Consider the following 17,801-nt stretch of genomic DNA (forward strand, 5'->3'; position numbering starts at 1 on the left):
TCAGCCAATGAGGAGAGAGAGGGGGTGGGTTCGGGCCATGGCTCCATGTCTGAATGGACACAGGGAGGTGTGGCTTGGCTCGGGTGCCGCAATAACAAGCAGCTTGCTGTGGGGGCATTCAACAGGAAGGAGTGTCCAGGCGCACCGAAGAGGGACCCAAGAAGGGGAGGATCTGAGCTGCTCTAGGCAAAACCACAGAGTGCACATGTTTGTTATTTACAACAAAAAAAGGAGACTTTAGTATTACTTCAAGGATGCTGCTGGAGATGTCAAACCTATGCTTGGCTCTACTTAGTGTGGTCCCATGCTGACCCTCTTTCCCTATTAATGCACCATAATGTAAGCCTCGAAAAAAAAACCTTGCATATTGCTTGAGACCACAGTTGGTGCAGTAGATGCAGGGGAGGCAGACAGAGACTCTTGTGAAGTGTAGAAGGAGATGAAAAGTGAGGGATGAGAAGTTGGAGCAGGAGTTGAAGAAATGTGGGCATTTTTCAGCCAAATAGTTTCATTAGGGTGCCTTTTTCACTTTTTGGAGCAGAACCAGCTTCAATGCACAGTAATCTAGCATGATACAGGATTTTCTGTTGTTCTGTGATAAGGATTTTAACAATTTCCTATTCTGCTAAAAATAAAAATTGGATTTAGATACTTTTAGATACTTTTAATGATTTAATGACTCTCAGGATCAAGCAGGGGAAGTAGAGCAGGAGTGCTGAATGGAGACTAGTAAGCAGGAGAGGGGACCAGGCTGAGACCGTAAGTAGACCACAGCAGAACAGGAATTCTGGATGGACACCAGAGAGCAGGAGACAGGATCAGGCTGGTACTGGAGATAGCAGACAGGTAGCAGCCAGTAGCAGATGGGCGGTGAGCAGCACCGGTGGAATATAGGCAGAGGCAGGCAGTCCAGCAGCGATGGGGACAGAAGCAAAGTCAGAGGAACCAGGTCAAAAGCAGGCAGATTGATCAGGTGCAGATGCATAGGCAGGAGCAATGTCAGGATGCAGGCTACAGATCAGTGGAGCAGCGGGAGGGGAACAGGCAGAAGTGTGGTCAGAGGCAAGCTGGGATAAATGCAGGCAGAGTTTAGGAGTAGTCAAGACAAGCTGAATCTGTAACAGTAGTCAAATGCAGAGTAACAGGTGGCAGGTATGCATGGAAACACTGTAGAAAAGACAGCACTGAAGCATAACACAAGCTCAGTTTAAATAGCCCGCTTAGCACCAATGCGAGTGCACACGTGAGCAAGTGGTGTGCGCGCACGCACGAGCACATGCACAATTTCTATTAGCGTGAACAGGAACACAAATTAGCATGTTTTTATGCACAGGTCTCTGTCTAGAAGAGCCATCCTGTCTGCTGGAATGTCGTTCCTGACACTCAGACACTTTTTCAAAATGGCGATACCCAAAACAAAATGTTATATTATATTGAAACACTGAGAGTCTAGGTAAAAACATGTTTTTCTTGCCAACAGACTGCCTTATATCTAAACAAAAACATGTATTTATGCAATAGCCATAGCAACACATATATGGAATGATGCAGATATGCCTTTGATAAATGGATGAGTGTCAGTGATACAAGGGCCCCTTAGGCGATGCTATTAGACTGATCAGTGCTGCTGAACAGCACAGCCCAGCCACACCAGACTAAGATAGCTAATGCCCACTGTTTGCCTAGGAATCCTTTAAGAGTGTATATTCATCGGATCTTTATACTACACTGCCCCCCAAGCTGCATAGACTCAATGTTGGAATACCAATGGGTGATGACATAGGCACATAGACACCTATGTAACTGCTTAGACCCCTTCTAATTACATTTCCTTGCTGGGTAGCATGTCAGGAGAAATAGTCCTCTAATGCATATTAGGTCACTAACTAGTGATGTGACACTGCAATTTCAACATCATGAACACCAGTTTAGGAATTAACAAATAGAAATCATAACTGAACAGAAAATAACCTGCAAGAATTTTTTTTTTTTTTTTTTAGTGTTACATCTAAAGTTATTTTCCTTTTTGTACCAGTGGTTGCATAGCTCAGTTGTTTGCAGACAAGCTGCTCTATGATATCTGCACATTTCTGCCTAACTGTTTATCAATTTACTATTTCCACAAAAGGAACATAACACCGGCAGCAGTGTTTCGTGGATACCGTTCAAAGCTTTTGGAGTAGACAATGTTTAAAATCTTTTTAACTATATACAGTATAATAATATCTGTTCTCTGGATATTCTGATAAACAGCATTTTTGATTATGAATAAACCTGTAAGTGAATTCCTGTAGAGAAGAGAATATTAAACGAGTGATATCGCTGTAATTAAATGAAAAGAAGGCAGCTTTCATAAATGTGTAAAAACAGTGTAGTGTTTACTTCTCTTGACATCTTAAAATATGCATTTTATATTTGCCTCTCATCACTTTGTCTTTCCTGCAGCAATGCATCTGCTTGGACTGAACTGGCAGCTCCAGCCAGTGGATGCACATACATTCAACAATGGGATAAGAACAGACAGAGACGACGTTGCAACAACGCCATCTGGTGAGATTATCTACAATTCTTCCTTCTGCAGTGATTGACTGCCTATACATCTGTGCCTATCTTCTCTTACTATTTCATTTTATGTACAGGTTTTTTTTTTTTTTAAATTGTGATGTAGAAGTTTGTATTATATTTCAAATCAATAGATTTAAACTACCTAAGCTAAAAGATTTAATATTCAATGTGTGCTGCTGTGCTGAGTGCAGTAAAGTAGCTTAGTATTTAGCTGTCATTAAATATAAGTTGTAATCAGCATTTTTCTAAAATAAATTTAAACTTTTTTTGATGTTTATAGCTGCCTGCCTTCTTAGAGCTTATGCGGATGTCATATTATGGCAAGACCAACATAATTAGGCAGTGGGTACAGCCAGGTGTTTCCAAATAGCTGCAGGCAAAAAAGCCTATACAAACATTTTTTTTTCACGAGTAATCGCAGATTACCTACGGTTAGGGATGGATGTGTGCATCAGTTGCAGACAGTTCATATCAAGACATGCACATCTATCCCTAATATTAATTTCTCTATGTGCAATTACATATGAATAGCAGGGATGAGGTTAAGGTTGGATTGAGGGATCTCCATGACACTATTGGCCTTATATGATTATTGATATCACCTGGGAGACCCCCCGCCTTTTTTTTGTAACAGCTGTCACCCACTATCAGCTGTCACATGTCATTCAGTGGGAGTGAATTGATTGGACCAGACGTGTGTCTGGCAGGTGTTTTTCTTTCAGCAGCTAGGAGGGCATTGGAGTAGCTCATCCTAATCTCCTCTTGGGTGAAAGGTGCTTTGTCAGAGGCATGTGGTCTAGTATGGTTCAGGAGACGATGTGAATGCTTGTTCCACACTTTCCCTTTTTTTTAACCATTTCTAAAATTGATGCTCCACAGCAAACAGAGTTTTTTCTTTTTTTTTTTTTTTTTCCTTTAGAACATGTTCCCCAGGTCAGTGCCCAGCCCCCTTTGCCATTTGTTTTACCATCTCTAGACTATTATCTTTGAAAATGGTTATTGCTGGTGTTTTTAACATTTGGGTTCCATTGCCTTCAGTGGGATTTGGATTTGTCACCCAAACCTAAGTAATGTGTGCCAAGCCTGTTACGAACGCAACCCACGTGCTTTTGGCTTTTTGTTACTTTTTGCTACCTGCAAACAACCATGGATTTATATCAGCCTGTGATTTATATGTATCTGCTATCTCTACCCCGGTTGATCAGAAACACCTGGCTATACCAATCACATAAATACTCTGATCTTGCATGAGCCCACCTGTCAGTTTCCACCAGTCAGATCCAGTTTTTTTGGCAGATCTGAATGGTCACCCCATGCATCTCTATGCATCTCTATGCATCTCTATGGGGCATCGGATGTCAGCAGAGACATGGCCGCTGACGTCCGATCTGATCCGTCAAATCTGGATCGAGGAAAACCCAATTTTCCATCCATCTATCCAGCGGATCGGATCCGATGAGAATGGACAGACGGTCCGTTTCCATCCAATTCCCCCATAGAGATGCATGGGGACCTGACAGCTGTGTCTCCGCACACAGCACGGAGAACAGCTGTCATCCTTCTGCTCAGCGGGGGATCAGCGGATCGATCCCCCGCTGAGAAAAACGGAGTCCGTCTGACGGACTCCATGTGTGAAAGGGCCCTTAGACTTTTTCTGTAGTTCTTTTTGTGCTGCTTTGGCATTTCTCAAAAGTACAGCAAATATACGACCATTGTTGCCTCCAAAAAAAATAAAAATCTAACAATTCTTCAACATGTTTCTGCTGAATCAGTGTTTTTGGAGAATTATGCACACAGTATTTTCCCAGTTGGCACTAGAGCACCGAGATGTACAGTAGCATGCTTCAATATAAAACAAGAGACCTATCTCCAATGAAGAGATCCTAGCTCTATACATGTCTTCCTTTTGTTATCTTTATTACATAGAGGCTGATGGGATTATTAGTTGTTTGTGCTTTTTGTTAAAGCTGAACACCAGGCAAAGTGCTAAATACAGTAAATAGATGAAATACATAAGGTTTATGAAAGTAGTTTTATCTACCAAAAGATTCAGATTTAAATCCATCCAATGCTGAGATTTACACAGCAGGGCAGGGTGTAGGCAGGTGCAGTTAGCTACTTTGCCACTAGATGGCTCTGTACTAGAATAGTTTCTGTTTACAGCAGACAATGTCTAGGCCCTTTTAGATAGAACCTTTCTGTAGTGATGTCAGGGGTGAGTCAGAACCCACATATATAAGGTAAGGAGGGGTACACTCTCTCTTGGGGAATGGGAGCCAAGCACCCCACACCTATGAAGATATAATCAGCTCACGTATGCCCTGGACAGGACAGTAGGCTAGGTGGAGTGTACCTGCACATAGGAGAAGCTAATAGTCATTCTGCCCCTTATGGAGGTGGGGGCTGGGACAGATGGCAAAAGGCCTTTTATGCCTGGCTGGAGATCCCTGTGTTAGATGCTTCCCTGGAGGGTTCCCAGGAGAGATGTATCCAGCAAGGAGATAAATACAGAGAACACAGTCTTTTGAGTACTTATGACCCTGGGTAGAGGAGAGACTAAAAGGGAGATGGCTGTACATGCTTTCACTTGTAAATACTGTGGACTGTTCACTAAATGTGATTGACTGTGTAACGTCAAGTGACTCTGAAATGTATGTCCTTACTCTGTGACTGAAACACCTGAACACCATCAACAAAGTGCAGTAAAACTACTTTTATGTGTGGACATTCCTTCCTTCAGAATACAAAGGTTTGTGGTTAGGAATGTTGTCTGGAGGCCTATGACAGGGAGCAGAGCAGAGGGTTTGGCCTCAGTAGGAAGGACATTGTTCTAGCAGGGCTGAAGCAGGGCTAAGGACTTGTGCTTTTGGCACCAAATTCAGCCAACCTTGAACTCCCTTATGCAAGGGTACCTCATTTTTATTTTTTTTTGCAGTTACACGTACAGAGCTTGTCCCTCCCCCAAGCCAATGACTAGACAGGTAAAGGAGAAGCAACACATTGATAAGCTCATCTCCCTGTCACTCTGCTACCTCATGCTATTGATATGTTTCTTGTTCGATAAAAGTTAAAAAAGACATAAGAGCTGAATGGAGTGTAAAGTAATACTGCCAGCATCCCACATTTTTAGAACAAACAATATTCACATCAGTGCAAAGAAAAACCCCTCTGGGACTTTAACCACTTCAGCCCCGGAAGGTTTACCCCCCTTCATAACCAGGCCATTTTTTGCTATACGGTACTGCATTTGTTTAACTGACAATTGCACAGTCGTGTGACGCTGTACCCAAATAAAACTGGTGTCCTTTCCCCCCCACAAATAGAGCTTTCTTTTCGTGGTATTTGATCACCTCTGCAGTTTTATTTTTTGTGCTATACTTTCGTATGAATGTAACCTATTCACTTTCCATATGAGACTAGCATGCAAAAAAAAATGGACAAAAACTCGTCCAATAATCTATGGATGAGGCTTAAAAGTGCTGTTTTTTTATGTTCCTTGCATGTGACTAGGTCTTCCTTACATACTGAACTTTCACAACATTCTCTAAACTCTGGGGAAAATGTCCTTTCAAAGAGTAACTTCCCTTGCAAAGTAAACAGCCTATTTGCCTTTAGTAAACCAGCCCTGTTTACTCCCCATAGTAATTAAATTATAGAATGTTTTCCTATGTCAATATCTTAACTTAACTTTGTAAATACATTGAAGGTTATTAAACATATCCACAATTTGATGCAATAAAAAAATACAATGAATCTGCATGAAAAAAATTTATGAAACCTGTAACAGTATATATAAAATTATACATACAAATATATTTTAAAATGATGGTAACACATATAAAGAAAGAGTTTTTACATTAAATCAAAAGTACAACCACTAGTATTAAGTACAAACAATTTAGATCTAGCTCAAAATGTAAGCCTTTTGGCTGTATAGTATCCATTAAAACAGTCCATTTGGTTCTTTCTAGATATTTCGCATTTCAAATTGGATCCTCTCCAGTGTTTACATTTTCTATTGCCATGAGATGAAACACCAGTATACCTAGATCTCTACCATGAGCCTCCTTAAATTCTTATGTGTTGCTTAAATTCTCTTTCAACATTATATATGTGTTTTGCTACTCTGTGATGTAGTCTCCTAGTTGTCCTACCCATTTGTTGGTGCCCACAAGGGTCCTTCATGGGTAGGACCACAGGGAACTATGTCAGAGACCAGCATAAGACATACTGTAACATATGCACATTATAAAAGAGTATAAGCAACAGAATATTTTTAATACCCTCCAGTGAGAATGTAAAGCTTAGGATGTTTATTGGAGTAGAAAAAAAAATCATTCTATAAGTTAATTGCTCTTGTCATTTAAAATCTTGAAATATAATGACATCTAGTGGTTGGGAAAGGGTAAGATATGAAGTTTGATATCTGAGTAAGGGTTAAAGCATAAGATTGAACTATGGATTAAAGGAAGGATATTAGAAAGTAAAGCACAATATAAGAGAATAGTGAAGACTTTGACTTGTGCTCTCCTTACAAAAAAGTCAACTCTGATAAAACGAATTACATGGGAGGAGATAAACATTTGATTTTTGGAGTTCTTTGATGTTTTAACCACTTAAGCCCCAGCCCTATTTCGGACACTTTTTGTTTACAAGTTAAAACCAGTATTTTTTCCTAGAAAACTACTTAGAACCCCCAAACATTATATATATTTTTTAGCAAAGACTCTGGAGAATAAAATGTCGGTCATTGCAAAATTTTTTGTCACGCGGTATTTGCGCAGCGGTCTTTAAAACGCCATTTTTTTGGAAAAAAATTGAAAAATCACATTTCACTGCATTTAAAAAATACTAAACAGTAAAGTTAGCCCATTTTTTTTGTATATTGTGAAAGATGATGTCATGCCGAGTAAATAGATACCCAACATGTTATGGTTTAAAATTGAGACCCCTCGTGGGATGGCGACAAACTACGGTCAATAGAGATCTCAATCGGCGATGTTTTAAATTTATTTAATGGTAACAGTTTAGAGTTAGAGTGTAGCTCTTTTTGTTTAATTATTGCCCACGCTCTGGCGATCGCAGCGATACCTCACATGTGTGGTTTGAACAGCGATTTCATTCGCATCTCGACTTGCGTATACGTATTTTTTTTTTTGTGCGCGAGCTAACGGTGACGGGGGCAGTTAATTTTTTTTTTTTTCCTATTTATTTTTTTTTTTTACTTTATTACAGGTTTTTTAAAAAAAAAAAAAATCTGATCACTTTTATTGCTGTCACAAGCAATGTAAACATCCCTTGTGACACCAATATGTAGTGACAGGTACACTTTATGGAGGGATCGAGGGTCTAAAAGACCCTAGACCCCTCCACTACACTTCCATGCATGCAAAACGCCAAAAACTGTGTTTTTGCATACAGCCGTTTTTTAAATTTGCCGCCTTTTGCAGCACAGTAACCCGGAAGTGATGTCATGGACGCCGCCTCCGGGTTACATCATCGGAGACCTGATCTATGCCGTTTCCGGCATTCATCGGGACTCCATCCAGCCAGCGGACGTGTCGGCTGGGTGCTCGGGGCTCCCGGTGGGACGGGAGCCCCGAGCAAAGCCACGGAAGGCGGCGGGAGGGGAGGGACGTTCCCTCCCGCTCACCCGGGTAATGATCGAGCGGCTCCCGAGCCGCACGGTCGTTACTGACGGAAAGCCGACCTTCGGCTTTAAACCACGGTACCGGGATGATGCCTCTAGCTAGAGGCATCATCCTGGTATAACCCCGCAAAGTCTGCCGACGTACGGGTACGTCAGTATGCAGTAAGTGGTTAAATTATCAAAAACTTGTCAACAGTTTTACACTATGTAAAAACAATAAAATATAAGTGAGCACTGTATAGAAATTTGTAGCAGCTGCCACATAAAAGGTGAATATACAACCTCCAAATAAACATGCAAAATCAAGTAAAGTGTAGCGCTTCTCAATGAAAAGATAAATGTCTCTATATTAAACAAACACATATAGTCCCATAAATAAACCTGTGATGTGACCACAGATATCTACTCTGAATCCAATAAATGCTAAGTTAGTGCAGTGTGCCCAAATCACTCACCAGAAGTTAAATAATTTCCAGCATTAAGATATGTACACTTAGACCACAAGTACTGTAAGGTGCTCTTTTCACTGTGAAATCCCTCCACCAATCTATACACAGATGGCAAAAAAAAAAACCCTATTATGATGTAGCCTGGTGGGATTCCGTCCAGAATATAAGTAGCTTGGTAGACTCAAATGGGGACAGACTTGCAAAAAAGCTCACCTCAGGGAGCCCAAATGATGATCTAATAGTGTAGTATTTATTAGAATAAAAAGTACAAAAAGTGCTGCAGCATAAAAACAAGCAAAGCCAAAGGGACTTACAAAGAAAGCCCCTGATCATACCACAAGGATACGGCAGCAGTGACGTCAGTGTGTAGGCCCCTTCTGATGCATTTCATGTCTGTGCACTTTCTTAAGGGATCCGCCTATTACTGATGTCTGGTTAGTTACTCCCTTAAATAACCACTATCCAGGAAATTTGAAAAATTGTAAACAGCTGAAACTGGAAATTACGTTTCTGCCATTTTGGACCTGAAAATCTAATAGCCGCCATTTTCGTGTGACCAGAAGCACTACAGTCTTTACATACAGCAAGGCTGTGACTCACATAGCTACATATTGAGTATCAATCATGAAGATTTTCTTAAAACATAAAAAAAAAAACACACACATTACTCTAAGATCACAGTAGCATAAAGTGCCGGGACCTCCGTAATACGGGAAGTAGTTCCACTGCTATTTTGTAAGAGCTATGATCTTATGTGGACGTTAATGATATGGGAAAATAGACATACAAGAAGTAGATAAATATTACTAACTATACATAAACAATACATTTAAATAGATGTACACAATTAATAGGATCAGTCATGATTGTAAAAATGAATACCGATATATGTATGCTTTCATATAGGTAGATGGTAATAAGAAGCAACATATCTATTGTGAGTGACCACATTACACTGAGAATTCAATATGTGTATATAAATCACAAGAAGCAACATATCTATTGTGACCACATTTCAGGCATAATTAAAAATGTGTAAATAAATCTCTCCCCGAAAGGGAAGTGAATGTTAAAAAACTCAAAACCATAAATCACACACTCATAATGTACAATTCATATTTTTCTATCTAATCAAATATTGTAAAAAAAAAAAAATAATAATTTAAAATACAAATAAGATTGTATGTGGTTATTTAAGGTAGTAAGTACATAATGCACAAATAACTCTTATGAAATACTTCTGTAATAAAAACACTAATAAGACTCTATATAATTGAAAAATAATAATAAACCATATGCAGTAATATAGCAGCTAGGGCAGCATCGCTCATTGTATGGGTATGTTTAATAAAAATGATTACATATATGAGAAAAAAGGGCTTGACAATTTGCCCATAGCCACAAAAAACAAAAAATGAACATATTAGAATCCAAATGAATATGTAAAATCGAAAAATGGGGGGATCCCTGGTGAAGTCACGTGACTGACGATACGCGTAGGGCACCAGCATACCAGAAAGGAAGTGAGATCTAGTCGGAACAAGCTCGGCGCTTGTGGAGACATTTTCTGTTTTATTGGTTTTAAATGAGAGGAGAGGAGGAAAGGAGGAATCCTATAACACCCCACACAAGCACAAGAGGTCTTCATGCTATACGGCATATAGGACCCACTAGTTCTGGTAAGTTACCCAATTTACCCTTACCACGGTGAAGAGATCTATGTCACAAGGAAAAATTGAATACAATTCACTTTGAACACCTGCACCTTGATTATACTAGATGAGCATATTTGCACAAGGAATATTTGTTGAACTGTTTAATTACCACAGTCACTTCATATGGACTAGAATCAACCCTTAAGGTCACGTGCACGTTAAACCAATATCACAGTGTATTTATTTAAATTATTCACTATTGTGTATATCATTTGTTTACCACGGATTAATATATTGTATTTATTGATTTATTAATTGCAGTTTGCACTTTCCATTAAGATACAAGAGCCTATCATCAACTGTATAACACGTATATTCACATATTGTATATAGCACCTTTATATGATCTAATCACATAATTTGAGCATGCGCTGTAGATAGTCTTCATATAAGGCTATTTTTTGACTATCTGCAATTATATTGTAGGGATATATCTAGCTATTTTCCAAGAAGCAGTTGACATCTAGATCAACATTAAGGTCATTGGGAATAAGAGTATCAATTTCATAGACTCAATGTGTTTCCCTTTTTGACACCTTTTTTCCTGTTGTTACCTCTCCAGTATGTGTCAACCACATCAATCACAGTAAACTTTAATAGCCTGGTATTCCTATGATGGGATTATCTGAAATGCACCGATAAATTATGTTCCTTGAAGCCTCTTTTGATATTGTGTACATGCTTCCTTAATCAGTCCTGAAGCCTTCAGGTGGTCCTACTGATATATTGTTTCTGGCAAGGACATTGGAGTATGTATACAACATATCTGGTGGCACATGTGATAAAGGAGTTAATGTTATAACTCCTTTTGGTGACGTTTGAGTGGAACTGTGTACATTTATGAATAGAGGTTCTGGTCTCTTTACACATGACACATATGTAAAGCCTGCAAAGAAAGTGGTTCTAATAGAATGGTCAACCACATTAGGTGCTCGTTTGTCCCTTAGATTGGGAACCCTCCTAAATATCACTTGTGGATGTGATGGTAAGATAGAAGTAAGAATAGGGTCATTCCTTAGTATACCCCAATGTTTTTTTATAATTTTCTTGATTTGAAAATGTTGGGTTGAAAAATCGGTAATGAAAGGACAGAAATCACTAGACGGATCATGTTTGAGTAAGTTCTCTCTCATAGTGGTTTAGGATTGGCAGCACGGGTGAGCAACAATTAGCAGCACTGATGGGCACTGATTAGCAGCACTGGTGGGCATTGATTTGCAGCAATGTGTGCTTGCTTCTTTTCTCCTCACTCTGTCAGCATGAGGAGAAAAAAGTTGATACCCGGCTTGTGTTTACTTCCATGATCAGCTGTCATTGGCTGACAACTGATGACGTTAAAAAAGGGCAACTGTCATTGGCCCTTTACCCCATTCTGTGATCAGTCGAGTCTGTGGGGGGCACACAAGCAGCGCGATCATGGGAGGACAGCTATGGATGCCCTCCCGGCACTAAAGCCCACTCTGTAGCTGTCTTTTGGCTCTAGCAGGGGCGTGAAGTGGTTAATATATTTTGATACTTATCTTTGGTCCATTGAGCAGGCTGAAATCAAGATGGTAGCAGATGAAGCTGCAGCTGCCACAATTATAACTAAACAGAGGATAGTTAAAGTTATATTAGTCAAACAAACATTAGGTGCTATTACTAAAGAACTGCCAATGGACCTTTCTTGGACCTAGTACATACAGTATGTCCTATTGTATCTTTGTTAAAATCTGTGAAAATGGCTAAATGCATGGTTGAAATATAAATTCTGTATATAACTACTTTACTTGCCAATTAATTAAAAAAATTCTAGTTAGTCTTTTGTCTGCTACATATGCCTTTGCCAGATGGCATCACCAGAATGCTGACCTCATGTTTCTTTACTGCAGTTAGGCAATACAGCCTTGTCATTAGGCTGGTCCAGCATGTTTTTAGATAGTGAAACAGATGCAGGACAGTGATGACATCAACATTCATCAGCACTCAGCTCTCTTCTCCTGTAAGAATGCTGCAAATGGTTGATTGTTTAGTACAGGGCATATAAAACGGACCTCTGTTTGGCCAAGTATGCTTCCATCTAGTTTGTATCTTGCTGTGTTAGGGGCTATATCAGAACATATGAATGTGTGTAGAAGTGTTAAAAACCCTGTAAGGTTTTTGTTGATTTCTGTGTCCCCCTTTAAGGAGATTCACCCTTCTGTCTCAGTGACTATAGTCTATGAACATGTGATAGAGAATCCAAAACTTTGAGTTGCCACCAGAAAAAGAGGTGAAAAGAAATCTTTGAATAGGGATACTTGTCTAGGTAAACAGTTCAGTTCAATTTGCAGGGATTTACTCTCACTTCCCTTTGTGTCTCTGGGACAGGAAGTAAAGGCAAGTAGTACACAAATGTAAAATAATAACCTGTCATGAGTTTGAACCATGTATTGTTGTTGTTCAGTCATTTAGTCATGTCCGACTCTTTGTGACCTCATAGACCATAGCGTGCCAGGCTTTTCTGTCCTCCACTGCCTCTCGGATCTAGCCTAACTTCATAACCATGTATTACTCTATTACAAAATGGCTTTAGATACTGTATTATTTCATGATTTTAATTGAATATAGAATTTGAATTATTTGGTGTTAAAAATCTTCCTAGAGTATCATTTTAAATTCTACTTTAAATGATTTTGATCTCTGCTTGTCAGTACATCAATCCAAATAAGAAATGGATCATGATCCTGATGCTTTGCTACTGTTTGTACTAGAAGGACCTGATAAATGATGCAAAATGATACTCACAATTATATAAGGGCGTGCATATACGAAAGGAGCGCCAGACCAACAAAATAGAGTCCAGTTAATTTAATAATGTTGTATTAAAATAGACCCAATGCATTTCGGGGGTCAAAAGAACTGCCCCTTGATCAGGGTTACAATTAAATAAAACATAATATAATGTAAAAATAATTGTAACTTATAAAATCACGAGCTTAACAATTGTAAAACATCATGGTTAACATACATATACATGTGCGTACAAATACGTGCATCCAAAAATACCTGCATATTTACAAACATTTATACATGCAATGAAATGATGATGAATAGATGAGGGAATATCAGATATTAAGTAGGGATGATCGAACTTTTGAAAAGTTCGGTTTGACCAGAACACCCGAATTTCCCAAAAGTTTGGTTCGGATTGCTGGACCCCATTGAAATCAATTGGACCCGAACTTCGGGAATCAAAACACACTATTTTGAAGCCCTAAAACCTAATAAATGCCACTAAAAAGTGCATAGGGTTCTGGGTCATGCCCAAGGGACTATGAATCAGGCAAAAAAAAGTTCTTAAAAATTGTCGTTTTAGATAGAGAGCCAATTATCGAAAAAAATTATTGAAAAAAAAATGAGATTTCTTTGGATTTAGTGTCTGGGGCATGTAAAAATTGTACCTGTGAAGTGCCAGCTCTGTAGCATGTCCAGAACCAGAATTATAGCATGCCAAACCTTCAAAAATGACTTTTTTGCTTAACCGCGCCTTTCTTTTGCTCCTAATCAACTGCAGAGTCAATGTGTATGATGGGGACATAATGCAGTGTACTAGGAACAAGATTAGAGTTTTTTTTGGAAAAAGGTGCTGTCTCTTTAAATGTGGATATAATTAACAGGTGTATTTTCACAATGGGGCTATTATTACCAAATGTTTTCAAGAAGTCAAAAGATGTATGTAGATGCACTTTATTTTATGTAAAATGGTGTTTGGTGCACTTTAACTTGAATTCTCACAAGAAACAGACATATATGCACGGATACATTGAGGGTTAGGGTTAGGGGTAGGGGGCCACAATGTAGTGCACAGTGAACAAGATTAGAGATGTTTTGGATGAAAACTGTTGTCTCTTGGCTTTGAATAGAAGTAAAGGATGCTTAAAAATTGGGCCTTTGGTGGTGCCGACGATGCCTTGACACCATAACCCCATGAAAGTGCTGGTCATGAAGGCAATAATTGCCTTTGTAAGGAAAAAAAATTGCAATGATATCTATCTGTGAAACAGGTGCGCAAAAATTGTTGTTTGGGGGTTGGCGGAGTCATACCACTGTAAGCCCAAAGAGCTGGTGTTGAAGTAGGCGAAAAAATTAAGAAGATGTGTACCTGTGGAACAGGTGTGCAAACATGGTATTTTTGGTGTTGGCGGAGCCTCCCCACCGTAAGCCCAAAGAGCTGGTGTCGCAGAAGGCCAAAAAAAATGTATCTTTTCTAGTGGAAACTAAAATGAGGTTCTGTGAACCTAAACAGAATGAGAGGAGGGTTGGAGGGTGGCACCCTGGTCCAGGCTTAAACTGAGGCTCAGCTGCCACATCGCAACAATAGGCTAGTCTATAAGGTCTGCATCAGGTGCATCAAAGCTTGATATCCATGACTGATTCATTTTAATTGAGTCGGTGGATAGTCTCGTTTGATGGTCTGTGATGAATCCTCCTGCTGCACTGAATGCCCGTTCCGATAGGACACTGGAAACAGGGCAGGCCAACAACTCCATGGCATACTGGGCCAGTTCTGGCCAGTGGTCTAATCTTAAGACCCAGTATGCCGGTGGATCGGATTCGTCACATGAAAAGCCCTCTGTGTCACTTTGTGCCCTGATGTAATCGTCCACCATGTGATGCAGACGTTGTCGATGCGATGTGGCAGCTGAGAGGCCTGGGCGGTGAGGACTAAAAAAAGGTCGAAAGTCACCCGTTAACTGCACGCCTTCTCCAACGCTCCTCTCGCGCCCCTGCACCCTACGAGAGTCGGGGAACGTGTTTACCAGAATCCTCTTAAGACTGTCCTCAAGACATTTGATCTTGTGGACTCTCTGGGTGGATGGGAAAAGCTCAGAGACTTTTGACTTGTACCAGTGGTCAAGTAGGGTGGCCAACCAATAGTGGTCAGTCTTTTTAATGGCCTTGATTCTAGGGTCCTTTCGCAGGCTCTGAAGCATGATGTTTGCCATGCGTCGCAAATTTGCAAAGGCCTGAGAAGCTGATTGTGCTGTTTGAGTTAGAAAAAAAAAAATTAAAGGGACAGTGTCAGTTAGAAATTATCTTCTGCTGTATGGAGCTGTTCTTTTAATGTGAGGAAAGGGATATGCAGTGTAGTTAGGGTACTATATACCACTATAGTTAGTTTCAATAATCTAGTTTTTGTAGGGATAGTTTTAAGTGTCAGGGTTCCGTCTAGTGAGCACGTTGCACTGCTGATATATCTACAGCAGGTATACGTGCTTGCTAGTCATCTATTGTGCAAAATACATTTCAGCGATACACACATCTGCTGTATTTAGCGACAACTTTGGGTCGCATAGCAGTGTGCGTTTTGCAGGTGAATTTCACCGCGCAGAGTTGCCAAAGCCTCAGTGACAACTTAACGGCTGTTCTTGTTGTAAGCGTTAAGTCCACTGCAAAAGGCTTTGCTACTCTGCATCACACACATCTGCTTTATTTAGCAACAACTTTGGGTCGCATAGCAGTGTGCGTTTTGCAGGTGATTTTCACATCGCACAGTTGATAAAGCCTCAGTGACAACTTAACGCCTGTTCTTGTTGTAAGCGTTAAGTCCACTGCAAAAGGCTTTGCTACTCTGCGTCACACTCGCCTGCAAAACGCACATTGCTATGCGACCCAAAGTTGTCGCTAAATAAAGCAGATGTTTGTGATGCAGTGTAGCAAAGCCTTTTGCAGTGGACTTAACGCTTACAACAAGAACAGGCGTTAACTTGTCACTAAGGCTTTATCAACTGTGCGATGTGAAAATCACCTGCAAGACGCACACTGCTATGCGACCCAAAGTTGTCTCTAAATAAAGCAGATGTGTGTGACGCAGAGTAGCAAAGACTTTTGCAGTGGACTTAACGCTTGCAACAAGAACAGGCGTTAACTTGTCACTGAGTCTTTATCAACTGTGCGATGTGAAAATCACCTGCAAAACGCACATTGCTATGCGACCCAAAGTTGTCGCTAAATAAAGCAGATGTGTGTGATGCAGAGTAGCAAAGCCTTTTGCAGTGGACTTAACGCTTACAACAAGAACAGCCGTTAAGTTCTTGTTGTAAGCGCGGTGAAATTCACCTGCAAAACGCACACTGCTATGCGACCTAAATTTGTCGCTAAATACAGCAGATGTGTGTATCGCTGAAATATATTTTGCACAATAGCTGACTAGCAAGCACGTATACCTGCTGTAGATATATCAGCAGTGCAACGGGCTCACTAGACAGAAACCTGACACTTAAAACTATCCCTACAAAAACTAGATTATTTAATCTAAATATAGTGGTATATAGTACCCTAACTACACTGCATATCCCTTTCCTCACACTAAAAGAACAGCTCCATACAGCAGAAGATAATTTCTAACTGACACTGTCCCTTTAAATCTTTTTTTTCTAACTCAAACAGCACAATCGCTGTATTTCTAACTACACTGACAATCTTTCTGTAAGCTGACTGCTCTTCTGCTGATCTGGAGCTTTACAAGCAATCGGCTATGCAGCAAACGTTGTTTAACACAGCAGGAGAAACACAAATGCTTCCAGTCTCTTCCAAAGCCTCTGTATTACAGTGCTAGAGGTTAGGCGGGGCTATGTTATATACTGGGGGGCGTATTCACTCCTGATTGGCCTCTGGTCCCCGTAGTCACTCCAATCACGTTCCTAGCAGACTCCTGCCCCCTCATTGGCTTTTACTGATGTTTCTGGGCCAGTCACTGGCTTTTAAAGCCCACTTTCTGTCCCATTGCATTTTGGGCGGTTCGGGTGACCCGAATTCCGAACTTTTACCGCAATAAGTTCGGAATTCGGCCGATGGTCGACCCGAACCGTTCGATCATCCCTAATATTAAGTGATAAGGTGCAATAGGTTCATTTTCAAAATTGTTGATATCTGATTCTACATAGTAAGTAGATGCCATTGCACCCTTGTAACTGAAAAATACACATGAAAACAAACAATTCAATGTAATAATTAGAGAAAAAGAAACTTACAGGGTAAAATAATTATATAAACATGTACATGTACATACATACATGTACATATTTATGTGCATGTCTAAAACTGAAAATATATACTTAAAATGATAAACTGGTACACTAAATATGCTGCATATGGAGGCTAAATAAGAAAAAATGCATATTGGTATACCTTCCATATGCAGCATTTTTTGTGTACCAGTTTAACATTTTTAGATACGTTGGTTGTCTTTTAACTTTTTAACACAACATCAATAAATGAATTTGAACTCTTATTTTTTGGTCTGGCGCTCCTTCCTTACATACACGTATTTTCCTGGTAAACTGCTGGAGTACCCACAGTACCTCTTGGATGCCCTTTTTTTCATTGGAGTCCACAATTATATAAGTGACTTTCACAAATGTATTTTTTTTTATGCACTTTATTATAAAGATATTTATT

The 17,801-nt window shown here is 39.8% G+C and overlaps 1 protein-coding gene across 1 annotated transcript in view; it reads left to right on the plus strand.

The window, feature by feature from the left end:
• Positions 1–17,801, plus strand: part of LOC309552099 (teneurin-2-like) — a 1,659,581-nt gene that overhangs the window by 1,109,149 nt on the left and 532,631 nt on the right. The window contains exon 7 of the mRNA XM_082252878.1: positions 2,446–2,550. Coding sequence (XP_082109004.1) covers positions 2,446–2,550 — 105 coding nt within the window. The remainder of the gene's footprint in view (positions 1–2,445; positions 2,551–17,801) is intronic.

The sequence above is a fragment of the Pelophylax lessonae genome (genome assembly GCF_965119305.1).
Source record: "Pelophylax lessonae genome assembly, chromosome: 4".
Classification (NCBI taxonomy): Eukaryota; Metazoa; Chordata; class Amphibia; order Anura; family Ranidae; genus Pelophylax; species Pelophylax lessonae.